At 44.8% G+C, this 13,583-nt stretch overlaps 1 protein-coding gene across 42 annotated transcripts in view; it reads right to left on the reverse strand.

The window, feature by feature from the left end:
- Window positions 1-9,184: 9,184 nt before the first annotated feature.
- The window catches only part of SORBS1 (sorbin and SH3 domain containing 1), a 116,652-nt gene continuing 112,253 nt past the window's right edge, over window positions 9,185-13,583 (reverse strand). For all 42 annotated transcript variants that reach the window (XM_049645471.1, XM_049645436.1, XM_049645445.1 and 39 more), the window contains 2 exons: window positions 12,435-12,547; window positions 9,185-9,264 (listed from right to left, as the gene is read on the reverse strand). In XM_049645471.1, coding sequence (XP_049501428.1) covers window positions 9,197-9,264; window positions 12,435-12,547 — 181 coding nt within the window. In that variant the 3' untranslated portion in view covers window positions 9,185-9,196. The remainder of the gene's footprint in view (window positions 9,265-12,434; window positions 12,548-13,583) is intronic.

Here is a 13,583-nt window from a genome sequence, read left to right on the forward strand (position 1 = left end):
TGTGCCAAAATCAAAAGTCGAACGCGTAACCGACTAAGCCGCTCAGGTGCCCCAAACGTTCTTTTTTTTCAAATTTATTTCTAATTATTTAGTTACTAGTTGAAGTCATTCTTAGCTGACACAGAAGATATGGTGAGTACAAAGTTCTTGGGGGCCTTTGAGCTTTGTGGGGAGCCACAGTGCAGGTGATAAAGAGTAGGTGTGGTGAGGAAGTGCGGGCAGCGAGGCTGGACCCTACTTCTGAGAGGCTTGTGAGGGTGGAGGATGAGATGACCTGGAAACAGCAACGCTCCCCGAAGAGTTCTTCTGGCCCTTGCTGCTCTCTTGGCTCAGGCGGAAGATTGAGGAGACAGACCTGTTTTCGAACCTTTAATGTTCAAGTGCAGAGTAGGTGCTCATCAGGTGGTTATCACAGTTATCATTATTCCATGAGTCACTCTTGAAGATGCTATAATCTCTTGGTAAAATTTAGATGTCCTGAGGTGTACTGGTCTGCAGACTTGTCCCGCTGTCTGTCCCTGGGAGGCAGAAGGGGGAGATCAATGGAAAGCACATGGCTTTGGAGTCAGACTGAATCCAGTCACTTGCTGTTTACTCTTGGGCTGCACTCTTTGGTCTCAGACGCCTTACTTGTTAATGAAGATCAGAATACCTACCTTGTAGGGTTGGTATGAGAAGTAAATGAGAAAATGCATGAAAAATGCTGGTATGCAGTGGGCACCGGAATAACAGGAGAACTCTGTGGTGGGCACTGCCTTTAAACATCACTTCCTTTCCCTCCTTCCTAATAGAGTCTCTTTGATCCAGGTGTCAAAGAGCTGAAGTGGCATGTCTGAGGCCTCACAAAATAAGTATCAGAGTATCAGAGGTGGCACTTGAACCCAGGCCTTCTGGCTCCCAGCCCTTTGTTCTAATACTTCTCTTTTTGGGAACAATTAGCGCATTTATCCAATATGACAACTAGGACTTAGAAGTTCCTCTTTTTTTTTTTAGGTTTATTTATTTATTTTGAGAGAGAGAGAAAGCATGAGCAGGGGAGGGGTAGAGGGAGGAAGAGAGAGAGAGAATCCCAAGCAGGTTCCACACGTCAATACAGCCTGATGTGGATGGCAATCCCATGACCGCGAGATCATGACCTGAGCCAAAGTCAGACACTTAACTGACTGAGCCACCTAAGTGCCCCAGAACTTAGAAGTTCTTTTTTTTTTTTTTAATCTTTTTAATGTTTCTTTATTTTTGAGAGAGAGAGAGAGAGAGAGAGACAGGGGAAGAGAGAGAGGGAGACATAGAACCTAAAGCAGGGTTCAGGCTCCACGCTGTCAGCACAGAGCCCGATGTGGGGCTCAAACTCATGAACCAAGAGATCATGACCTGAGCCAAAGTTGGACATTTAACTGACTGAGCCACCCAGGTGCCCCAGGACTTAGAAGTTCCAAAGCATAGTCCACTTCTCCCCACGAACAAGAGATAGCAGCCACAATGGCTTTTGTGACCTAGTCTTGGAAGTGACATCTCATTTCTTCTGCCATATTCTACTGGTTACACAGACCAGTTCTGATAGAATGCGAAAGGGTGTGAATACTGGGAGATAAGGATCACCAAAGGCATTCTTGGAAGCTGGCTACCACGAGCATCTTAACATTGTTACGAAGATACTTTTGACTTTATAAATCTGCTGAAACGAAGATACTTTTGACTTTATAAATCTGCTGAAAGGGTCTGGGGACTCCAACAGGTCCACGGACCACACTTTGAGATCCAGTGACCCTGATGATATAAGCTCATGTCAATCTATGTGATTTATGCTACTATTTTGAGGATGATTCTCAGCTCTACCTCTCTTTGCAGGTTCACCTAAGTTTGTAAGTATCACTATATTTATTTATTTATTTTTGTTCGCATAATCTCTATGCCCAACCTGGGGCTCGAACTCACAACCCTGAGGTCAAGAGTCACACATTCCACTGACTGAGCCAGCCAGGCATGTTGTCAGTCTCACTTTAAAAACAAGTAAGCCAGAGGGGCCAGAGACTCTTAATCTACCTACTATTTTGTCTCTGTTGATACCAGGGGGAGAGTGGTGGAGGGGCAGAGGAGTTGTCCTCCAGGATAGGCATCATAAACCAGTGACACATGGTCATTCAGCTGTCTCATCAAGGGCTTTTCCAACTCTGGGTTCAACTTAAATTTTCTTAAATATTTTCAGTCTGAACCACCTGCCTGGCTACTCTATTCCACAGATTATCTATATCAAGTAGTAACTTCTTTCATTTGTCTTAAAGGCCTCAGCTAAGCGTTCCCGAGGCAGGCTTAATCTCCACATGCCAAGACTTGGTGAATACACTTATGTAAACTCATGCAAACACTCTACATGACTATTGAGACTCTAGTCATTTTCCTTCAGAAGAGTCCTAATATTTTTAGCATGTGATATGGTTGTGCCGTGCCCCTACGGTCAGATCAAACCCTGTGTCTGGGTGGACGTCTGGTGCTCTCCACCATGTTCTTCTTAAGACTTTGGCCCGCGGGGCTTCAGCACATAGCCTATATTCAGCTACACTGACATTTGTATTGATAAGGCAATAGTATTCCATTTTCCAAAGCTTGTTGCAATAATGCTCAGGGTCTAGCTCACACAGTGGACCATTCAGTTACCAATCCAGCCACCTTCTTCCTTTTTATAGCAGCATATCCCTCCCCTGGCCTCCTCCTCTCCCCCATTCCACGTGATGCTGGTGGGGCTGTCACTCATACTCCACCCACCCTGGCCAGTGATTAGTCAAAGGAAGGATAACTATCCAAGTTGGACCTGGCGGAGTCTGGAATTGTTTTCAGGGAAGCCCACCAAGAAGGCCCTTTTCCCTAGTCTAGAGTCCGAGACCTGTAGGAATGAGCCCAGGGCTGTCTACAGCTTATGTTTCCTATTGCTGTACTCAGTAGGTGAAAATGTAGCCAAACAAGACCAATGGCGCCAAGAATAAGACTAATATGAGAGTTTGAGGATCTGGATTCACTCCTGCCTGAGGCTGGTTCTAACTCCTTTCTTCCCAGTGCTTTGACCCAAGAATGGCCAGTAGTGTTGTGTCTACCACTTGTCATTGACAGGAGCCCTCATACAACTGACTCTTTAGGCCAAAGTATATTGTGAGGGATCTGCTTCCTGAAGGAGCATGTGTTAAGAGAAAATAATAGATGGCTAGGAATGCAACTAAAGATTTGGAAAGAGGGCTGAGAAGGGGCTGGCCAGTGAACAGGCAGGCGAAACAGAGAATAGCATTCCATGGAAGCAGATAATTGGGTGATGGGGAAACAGACACTCCCATGGACTTGGCAGGAGTGTAAACTGGTGTGATATTTTCTGGAAGGCAATTTGGCAGTGTCTCAAGATTTGAAATGTTCTGGCTCTTTGAGCCTATAATTGTACTCAATGCAGCATTGTTTGTTGCAGGGAAAAAAGCTGGCAATTATTTGCATCGTCAACAGGGGATCGGTTAAGTAAATTGTGGAAACAAGTCCAAGCTCTGTTGTTAAGGGGGAGAAGGTGTATAAGACTATGCAAAGTGTTTATATGCGTGTGTTTATTGTGTGCAAAGAAAGCTCAGAGGACCAAGGAGAGCTTACAGAGTTAGCAGTAATCTCTGTGGGAAGATGACTATAATTACAGAAAATTCTCAGTTTGGACGAGCTCAGAATAATTTGAGAGATTACCTTCTCTTTTATTTCTGCTGCTATAATAAAATGGATTGACGATGCTTCCCTTCTTTCATTATTATATTCTGCGTTCTAGGATCTCTGGCCCCAGGGGTTCATTCATTTATGTACTCATTTACTTGATCAAGTAACTGTGAGTGCCAACTGTGTTAGGAACTCTTCTTGGTGCTGGGCATACATACCAAAGCCAAATGGAATCATCCTCACGGATTTTGTATGATTGTGAAAACAAGTATCTATCAGATGCTGATGAATTATGAAGCACGGAGGAAGAGAAGGGGGATAGGATGCTCGGTGGAAACAGTAAGGTCCTGTTATATATAAAGTGGTCCAAGAGAGCCTCATTGAGAAAGCAACATTAAAGATGTAAAAGAAGGGTGGAAGAAAGCCATGCAGCTCCAGCAGAAAGGGTCTTCTGGGCACAGGGGATAGAATGTAAGACCTTGAACCTGAAGTGCGCTTGATGACTTTGAGGCCATAAGGATCATGTGGGTGGAAAGAACAAGGAGAAGTGAAGTCAGAGGTAAGGGAGAGGGAAGGGACAGCGTACCAATGGATGTGAGGCATGGTTCCACTCAGCGACATGAGAAGCCTCTAGAGGGTTGTAAGCCAACTTAAAAATGATCACTCTGGTTGCTCTGTTAAGACAAAGTAGAGGGAGTAAGGGTGGAAGCAGGGAGCCAAGTTGGAAAGTCAGCACAATGATCCAGAGAGAAAACGGCTTGGACTCTGGTGATGGGAGTGGTTGGGTTCTAAACCTACTTTGAAAGTACGGCTGATGGATTTGTTGAATGGGATGGAGGCCATGGAAGTAGTGCCTGTGAAACAGGGCTCAGTACCGGGGTTCAGACCCCTGGGACACCACCCTTCTCCCATGACTGACGCCCAAGCCTACTGAAAAGGATTCCACTGAGTCACCCCAAAGAGGCGGAAGTGCCAACTAGTGCTTTGAGTTAAAAGAGGTGGAGGGGCGCCTGGGTGGCTCGGTCGGTTAAGCGTCCGACTTCGGCTCAGGTCATGATCTCACGGTCCGTGAGTTCGAGCCCCGCGTCGGGCTCTGTGCTGACAGCTCGGAGCCTGGAGCCTGGTTCGGATTCTGTCTCCCTCTCTCTGACCCTCCCCCATTCATGCTGTCTCTCTCTGTCTCAAAAATAAATAAACGTTAAAAAAATAAATAAATAAATGTTAAAAAAAATTAAAAAAAAAAAAAAAAAAGAGGTGGAAAAGAACAGAACCAGGGAGGGTGGAGGTTTGGTTTGGGCAGTTAGGCCCTGCCCCAAACTGAGATGGGGGTGGTCCCAGCCATGGGATGCCAGGGGAGGTTAGATGCCTATGCCATCATCTTGACACACTTGGTTTGGGAGGGAATAAAAGGAGAGCCTGCATTTTCACCCGCCACAGAAAGAGAGGACTCATAGCTGATTTAACTCGATTTGGAAAAAGTGCTGTATCATTTTCTGTACCTATGTCTTGCGGAGCAAATCGTGACCCATTACATGTATTTTATAATGTTTCATTTTTGCTTTTAAAGATATATGCATTATTTTTATAATCCACTATAAAAATATTGTAGAAAGAATGGTGAGATGGTCAACAGTAGTCAATTCAGAGAAGGTCATGGAGTTAGCTTATTGAGAAAAGAGTAAGGTAAGAAGTGGTGTCTTCAAAGGGCAGGATGGAAGCCAAATGGTACGTGATTAAGAATGCAAAAGGAGGGGGCGCCTGGGAGGCTCATTCGATTAAGTGTCCGACTTCGGCTCAGGTCACCAATTCATGGTTCATGAGTTCAAGTCCTGCGTCGGGCTCTGTGCTGACAGCTCAGAGCCTGGAGCCTGCTTCAGATTCTGTCTCCCTCTCTCTCTGCCCCTCCCCCACTTGCACTCTGTATCAAAAATGAATAAATGTTAAGAAAAAAATTAAAATAAAAAAAGGGGCGCCTGGGTGGCTCAGTCAGTTGAGCGTCCGACTTCAGCTCAGGTCACGAACTCACAAATGTGAGTTCGAGCCCCGCGTCAGGCTCTGTGCTGACAGCTCGGAGCCTGGAGCCTGCTTTGGATCCTGTGCTTCCTTGTCTCTCTGTTGCCCCCCGCCCTTTCTCCCTCTCTCTCTCTCTCTCTCAAAAATAAAGATTAAAAAAAAGAAAAGAATGGAAAAGGAGAGTACGTGAAATCGAAGCAGTGAATATAAGCCTCCTGAGAGATTTGGCAAAGGAAAGAAATAATGAATGGTAAGAACATATGCCACGCAATTCTGAATAAAGTTTATTAAATAATATGTACAGCAAATGTAGTAATTCAACACATCCATTTATCAAATCAATCCACCGCAATAAAGAAAAATAAATGAATGGAAAAATCTGTGTCTGCATAGTACATGCTCTTGGTGTGTAAATGGCAACACTTTAAATTAATTGGTTATATATAATGTCAGTTATTTTTCTTTCAGAATATAATCTTCTTTGTAGTAACTTATTCTAGCAAAAGAACTTAATACTACTGTAGATAAATAAGACAGCCAAAAAACAAAAACAAAAAACAAAAAAAAAATCAAAAACAAAATAAAAAACCTATAACTGAGATCACAATTACCTTCTCTCCCAGAAAGAATGATTATTTAAAATTTTAACACTTTACAATGGCTATTTTTGTGCTAAAAATCTGCAGGTGAGTTATTTGGAATTCCTTCATTTAAATAAAAATGCAAAAAACTTCATGACTTCCTTATTTCACCCCCCTTCAGTTCAAATTTTTAAAATTATTTTTCTATACAAAGTAGGTACATGGGCTATACAAAGTTAAATATACATATTTACAGTCCTACTTCTTACGCATATGATTTTTTTCTTTAACTGATCCCAGAGAGACTGCAAAAGATAAGTAGTTGGGGGCTTGCCTTTACCCAGAAGCATGGCTAATATATCAAAATGTGTTGCAAGGCATGGCGCCAGTTAGTTGCACTTGCTATTAATAAACCTGTATAAATATTTCAGCATAAAAATAGGTATTTTATATTACTAAATGTTTGAGGACAAAAGAGCAGTTGGAAACTTTGTTCCTTGTTCCGTCATACATAGGAAGCTGAAGTTTGATGCAAATTTTAACATGATTTTATTAAAGACGGGCAAATTGGTGAGGCATACCTGGGTTTCTGAAGATATACAAATGCATGAGGCTGGCATCAGATGCAAATGTGGCTTTACAAATTGGTTTTATTTTCTAGCTGTATTGAAAGAGGTGTTCAAAATTACCTACTTAAGAAGCACCCCTCAAAAAGCTATTAGAATAAGGTCGTTATTAATGGTTTGCATCTAAGAAAGACCAGGAAACACATTAGCCAATACGAGAATTACGTTCCAAAAATGAGTGAAATGCTGTTGTGCAAAATGCACGTGCATATGCACTTGTACTATAGTTCCTCAGAGAGTCAGACAGTGCCCTTGGATGCTGAAGTCGACCTTCCAAAGCAATGAGTGTTAAAGAATATCAAAAAGGCTCTTTCTACCCAGGAAGCTCCTCCACCCCACCCCCACCCCCTACCACCACCATTAGTTCCACTGCCTCATCCCTTGGGGCTAAGGCTCTGCTCTGTCCTAGCTAAAAACAAGTGTCTCCAGGAAGAAGTAACACATTCCTCTTACCGGTCATTTACACTCCAGTGTGAAGGAGTCAGTGGCAGGTTCTTTCCTGAGGCCAAGATTTGAAAGGAGGACAGGAAGAGAATGAGGCTCTCTGATGGGGGTACGGGGGTGGACAGGTGATGGGGAGATGAATGGCAGACACAGAAGGTGGGACGGAGGCACTGAAGACAAACTCTGCCTACCTGTAAAGACTCCAGGTTTTGGGACAATGGTCCTGGGGCAATTCTGAGCTACATGCAGAGAGCCAGGATTCCTGTATACACCCTACCACCTAGAATTGCTACTCCTGTTTGTGACCTTGGATGCGTATTTGTGGGGAGGATAAGAGTGTGAAAACTCTGGAAACAGTTCCAAGAATTTCCAGCCATAAACTACCCTCAGAGGAAGGTTCTTCTAAGCAGCCTAGTTGTTCAAGAGTGAGCTCATGGAGACAGAAATACGACAATGCTTCCTAGCGTCTCTCCAGGGAAAGGTAATCTCCTCCTCCTCTCTCATACCCTTCTTCGCACATATCACAGTCTCTCTTGATTCCGTATTTGTGTGTGTGTACCTCTCCAATCACCTCTGAGTTCCTGGCGGGCAGGGAGTGGGTCATTTCTCTAGTTTTCTAAGGGGTCTAGCAGAGAGGCTGAGAAACATCCTTGAACTGGATGGATGGAGATGTGACTGGAGCACCCCGGGTGTCACAGGGCCCTCCCTCCTCAGATGTAGCCCCGCAAAGCACAGACGTCCTGGGAGTGGCGAACCACTGCCTCGCACTTCGGGCTGGGGCATGGGCACCTTCCGCTCGAAAGAGAAGCCTCACCAGGGTGCATCGGGGCTCACGACCCTGGGCTACTGCACTGTGGGTGGTGCCTGAACTGCTGCAGGGAGTCTGTGCTAAGGTGTGGAGCACATCCTGCTCATCAGTGGCCCCAGCATCCGGCGTATGTGAAATGATTCACTGGATGTCATCCTCGGTACCTTGTCAGAATAGGCCCATCAACCCCAAACTGCCCTCACCAAAAACAATCCAGAAAAGAAAGGTTAGCAATGGCATTCCGCTAAATGAAACTGTGCTAAAGGTGACCACTTACAAAAGTCAGAGATATGGGAAAGAGCACACTGCAAGTGACCTCGATAACTACAGAGCTTCTTAACTTAATCACCTGGGAATACAAATATAACTATCTGACCCGGGCACCCCGCTCCCACGGGCAAACCTCATGTTCTTTTCTGTCTGAACACCAGGGGCGTCAAGAGCAATGCTGCATGCGGGCTGAATGCACAGGGCACCTGTGTTCTCCCTCCATTTCCCCACGTACCCCAGGAGTGAGGGACGTGGTCTTGGGTAGCCTGGGGGCCTCCAGGGATGGCCTCGGCAGCCCGAGCTGATCCCCAGCAGTGTTTGGAAATGGGGCTCTGGGTGGCTGGGGTGTAGAGCCTTTGGAGAATGGCTAGGGGTCTGCCTGATGCTCTGAGGGCTGCTTCCGGCTAAATGACCCCTTTGAGCAAAAGCTGGTCAAGGCTGGGGCAGCAAGAGGCATTTCTGACCTCACTGATCCTGGCCCGTGTTACAGGTCAGATTACCCAAGAGGGGGAGAGGCAGGGAAGGCTTGGAGTGGCTCCCAGAAGCAGCTAAGTAAATACAGATTTGCCTCATTCCTTTTTTCTCAGTTCAGCCTGCCTGACACTGTACGTTCACACAGATTCAGGCTTCAGACACAACACTTCTCTGTCCCTCTCTTTTGCTTCTTACTTTATCCGCTGCGTTAGTTTTCCTACTGACTCAATGTTTAAATAAAGAGACCAGTTCGTGAGTTATGCTTCATCCTCCAATAAAAATAATCTCTGTGGTTTTCGATCTTCTTATAGATACAAAGGCTTTACATAGTTGCCTGGAAAAGTACCAAATTGCCTTGTCCTTCTTGAAGTACCTGTAAAAAAACACACACACGCAAAATCAGAAGACTTACTATGTGAGTTCAGAGGGGGCCCCCTGATAACAATGCAGCATATGGTTTCCAAAGCACATTTTTCCATCTTATCTCATTTAGGCTATCAAATAATGCCTGGTGGTAAGCCAGGAAGGTATTCTCAGTACTCCCCTCTTTCAGATGAGGAAACTGAAGCTCAGAGAGCTTAAGTGACATTACTGAGGTCCCACAGTTTAGCAAGCATCAGAAGCAGGCTTTGAACCCAGGACTTCTAACTCCCAGCCCTCTGCTCTTTCTGATACTTCTTTTTGGAAAAAGGAGCACATTTATCTAATTTCTAAACTGTAAGATTTCTAAAAGTCCACTGGATATGACCACACATCAAAAGGAAATTCCTCCCAGAAGCCTGTGCCTAAGCCCCAGATTGACTCCCTGTCTTTGCTTCCAACCTCTTCACGGTTCCCGCTGAGCCAGGAACACTGAGCTACCTGGGCGCAAAGCCCTTCCCCAACTGCTCTACATCCGGAACTGCTGGATCCCTAACCTAGTCCCTTCCCTTGGGATGGGTGGGGGGTGGGGACCCGGGCAGGGGTGGGGGTGGGGATGGTGGCGGATACATGCCGGGTCATTATTCCCCTCTCGCTGGCAGATATCACAATAGGGACGATTGCTTCCTTTCCCCAATCGGCTTGGATATAGCTTCAGAACCCTGGTGAACACAGCATTTCAAGCAGCCGCCACCAGTAGGTCGGGGCTGTTGCCCAAAGTGAAACCTCAAGCTAAAAAAAGGGCGTCAAAACTAAAGACCTCTAAAATAACTAGTTGAACCCCTAGGGAGGACGGCCAAGGAGGCTGCAAAGAACCAAGAGTACAAAGCCCAGAGATGTGCTCCTACACCTGGTTCGACCTCTCCTTACGGATGAGAAAATAGGCTTCCACTCTGAGCACCAGGCTACGTTCTAAAGCACCTGAGGGACTGAGCAACATTCCTTTACCCAGCTGCCAGGGACGCCCCCAGGAGAGAATTGGTGCCCCCCAACAGTGCCCCGTGTTCCCATAAAAGACATAAGCACTCCTGGAAGAGTTTAACAGCTAAGACATACGAGAGTCACACTCTCTGATAGGACAGCCACAGGCGGCTGAGCACTCGAAACCGGGCTATTCTGAACTGAGCTAGGCTGTGACGGTATAATACACACATTGGACTCCTAAGACTTAGATATTTTACATCCTCCTTTGGCACTAACGATTTTTTATACTGATTACACGTTCAAATAATATTTTGAATGCGTTGGTTTTAATAAAATATATCGCTAGAATTAATTTTCGGTTTCGTTTTACTTCTTCCGATGTGGCTTCCAGAAAATTTTAAATTCCATACATGGCTTGTGTTCTGTTTCCATTGGACTGCACTCCATGGGAGTGCTGGTGGCTTCTCAGATGGGGCTTCCATCTGAACAGAATAGTTCAAGGTAGTGGGGAGCCTGGGGAGGTTTCTGGGAGCCTGGGGAGGAAGGGGAAGCTTTCTAAGAGGCTGGTGAGGCCTAGGCAAATCTTTCTGGCTTCTCACATATGCTGAGGCCTTGCCATTCTCACTACCTCAGCCCTGACTGACTTCACTTTAGCAAAGATTTTCCAGAGAGATCAGGAAAGAGCTGGTCTTGGGAAGAGGATAAAGGTAAAACCCTTTGTACAAGTAAGTGTAAAACAGAGGCAAAAAGTGAGCCAGTGGTCCCCAGCAGCATGTTTGTGCCTGTGCAGAAACAACAAAGGCTATGGGAGAGAGAGGCCTAGTTCAAGTACTGGCCCCACCACTGGCTACCTGGGTGACCTGGTCTAGTTATATAACATCTTTGGGCCTCAGTTTTTGAGTCTGTGAAATGGAGGTAATTCTTATCTTGTTTGTTGAGATCTTCAATAAGAAAGTACATGAAGCAAGTATCTGCTTTGTAGCAAAATCTTAAAAACTGTTGATCCTTCTCCTGTAATGGTGAATCTTTTGTTTTAATTAAGCAAGCTGCTTTTTAAAAAAGGTTTTATTTATTTATTTATTTGTGTGGGGGGGGGGCAGAGAGAGAGCACATGCATACGAGTTGGGGAGAAGCAGAGAGAGAGGGGAAAGAGGATCCCAAGCAGGCTCCATGTGTCAGTGGGGAGACCAATGCGAGGCTCAATCTGAGAAATGTGAGATCAAGACCTGAGCTGAAATCAAGAACAGGACCTTAACTAAGTAGGTTGCTTTGACTGAAGTTATTAAAAGCCTGGGGGCACCTGGCTGGCTCAGTTCACTAGCCATCTCTCTCTCTCTCTTTTTTTTAATAATTTTTTTTAAGTTTATTTATTTTTGAGAGAGAGAGAGAGAGACAGAGCATGAGCAGGGGAGGGGCAGAGAGAGAGAGAGAGAGAGAGAGAGAGAGAGAGAGAGACAGAGGGAGACACAGAATCCAAAGCCGGCTTTAGGCTCTGAGCTGTCAGCACAGAGCCCAACGCGGGGCTCAAACTCACGAGCCGCGAGATCATGACCTGAGCCGAAGTCGGATGCTTAACTGACTAAGCCACCCAGACACCCGGTGAGCCATCTAACTCTTGATTTCAGCTCGTGATCTCACGGTGTGTGGGTTCAAGCCCCGTGTTGGACTCTGTGCTGATAGCACACAGCCTGCTTGGGATTCTCTCTCTCTGCACTCCCCCCCCCCCCCAGCTTGTACTCTAAATCTCTTAAAATAAATAAATAAATATAAAAAAAAAAAAGTTTTTAGGAGCCTGAAGTAAATAAGGTCTTTGGAACATCTACACATATGCTTGAGTTTCATGGCTGAGACCTAGGCTCAAATTTTCTTGTGTTGTTTCTTAAGAGTTTTGAGAGAATAAAATCTGCACATGTAGTACAGATATACACAGAATACAAAGACATACAGAACTCAACCAATTTGAAATTGCCCTTCCGTGCAGTCACTTAGGTGTATTTGGTTTTTGGGTCCAACACCATTAGTGTCATCCACACTGTCTCCAGAGCAAGCATAAACTGGGTGGCCCAGCATTCCTGATGGAGATACAGGGTCTGAGAAGGCTTTTTTCTGTGCAGAGAACATTGCCTTTTGCATGGCTCATCACTCTTAGTTACTCCTTCAATATACAACTAGTGAGTAAAACACGAGGAGATCACTTACCAACAAACCATCCATCATCACATTTTTCCATGACATCAACAATATCTCCATCTCGGAGTTCCAATTCATCATCATTCTGTGGTATATAGCTATACAATGCTTGGTAGCTAAATCTAAAAATGAAAAACATTCACTCAAACAGTGATAGGATTAAATAATGAGTTTTTTAAAGCCCATGTGAGTTAAATCAGCACTTTGGTAGTGTTTCACACACATCAAGGCAGATGAAAGTATTTTACTGGCTATTTCTCTAACAGTGGAGCTTATGGGGAGATCCATTCAGCATATAAGTAAATGAAGACTGATAGGGATGGGGGGAGCCTCTGACAAGCAAGGCTATGATCAGTCCTTTTATTTAGTTTCATTTGGTTACAAGTATTTTGCCTAGATGCCCCCTCTTTAAAATTAACCAAGGCTTTTTCTTAACACAGGAGAATGTATGTAGATTATCAAAGATAATCAGAAGTTTCTTACTCCAGAGATAGACACTATATTCTGCTCATATACGTTGGAAAGTGTAAGGCAATTGTTGTATATGTATAAAATTGTACTGATACAAGGATATAAAAAGTACATTCCAATGGCCTCACTATCTTGAGTTCCTTAATATGCTGATACATATTTTGTTAGTTGTTTTTATTTTTTTAAAGTTTTAATTTATTGTGGCACCTGGGTGGCTCAGTTGGTTAAGCATCAGACTTGATTTCGGCTCAGGTCATGATCTCACGGTTTGTGAATTTGAGCCCTGTGCCAGGCTCTACAGCTCTCTCCCATCCTCTCTGCCTCTTATCTGCTCGCACATATTCTCTCAAAATGGATACACAAACATTAAAACAAAAAAGTTTTTTTTTAATGTTTATTTTTGAAAGAGAGAGACAGAGAGACAGAGAGTGAGCATGCAAGTAGGGGAGGGGCAGAGAGAGAGAGAGAGAGAGAGACACACACACACACACACACACACACACACACACACACACACACAGAATCCGAGGCAGGCTCCAGGCTCTGAGCTGTCAGCACAGAGCTTGATGCGGGGATCGAAGTCACAAACCGTAAGATCAGGACCTGAGCCGAAGAAAGACGCTTAACCGCCTGAGCCACCCAGGTGCTCCCCCACAGAAAGTTGTATTTATTCATTAAATAATGTCT

The sequence above is a fragment of the Panthera uncia genome, chromosome D2 (assembly GCF_023721935.1).
Source record: "Panthera uncia isolate 11264 chromosome D2, Puncia_PCG_1.0, whole genome shotgun sequence".
In the NCBI taxonomy this organism is placed as follows: Eukaryota; Metazoa; Chordata; class Mammalia; order Carnivora; family Felidae; genus Panthera; species Panthera uncia.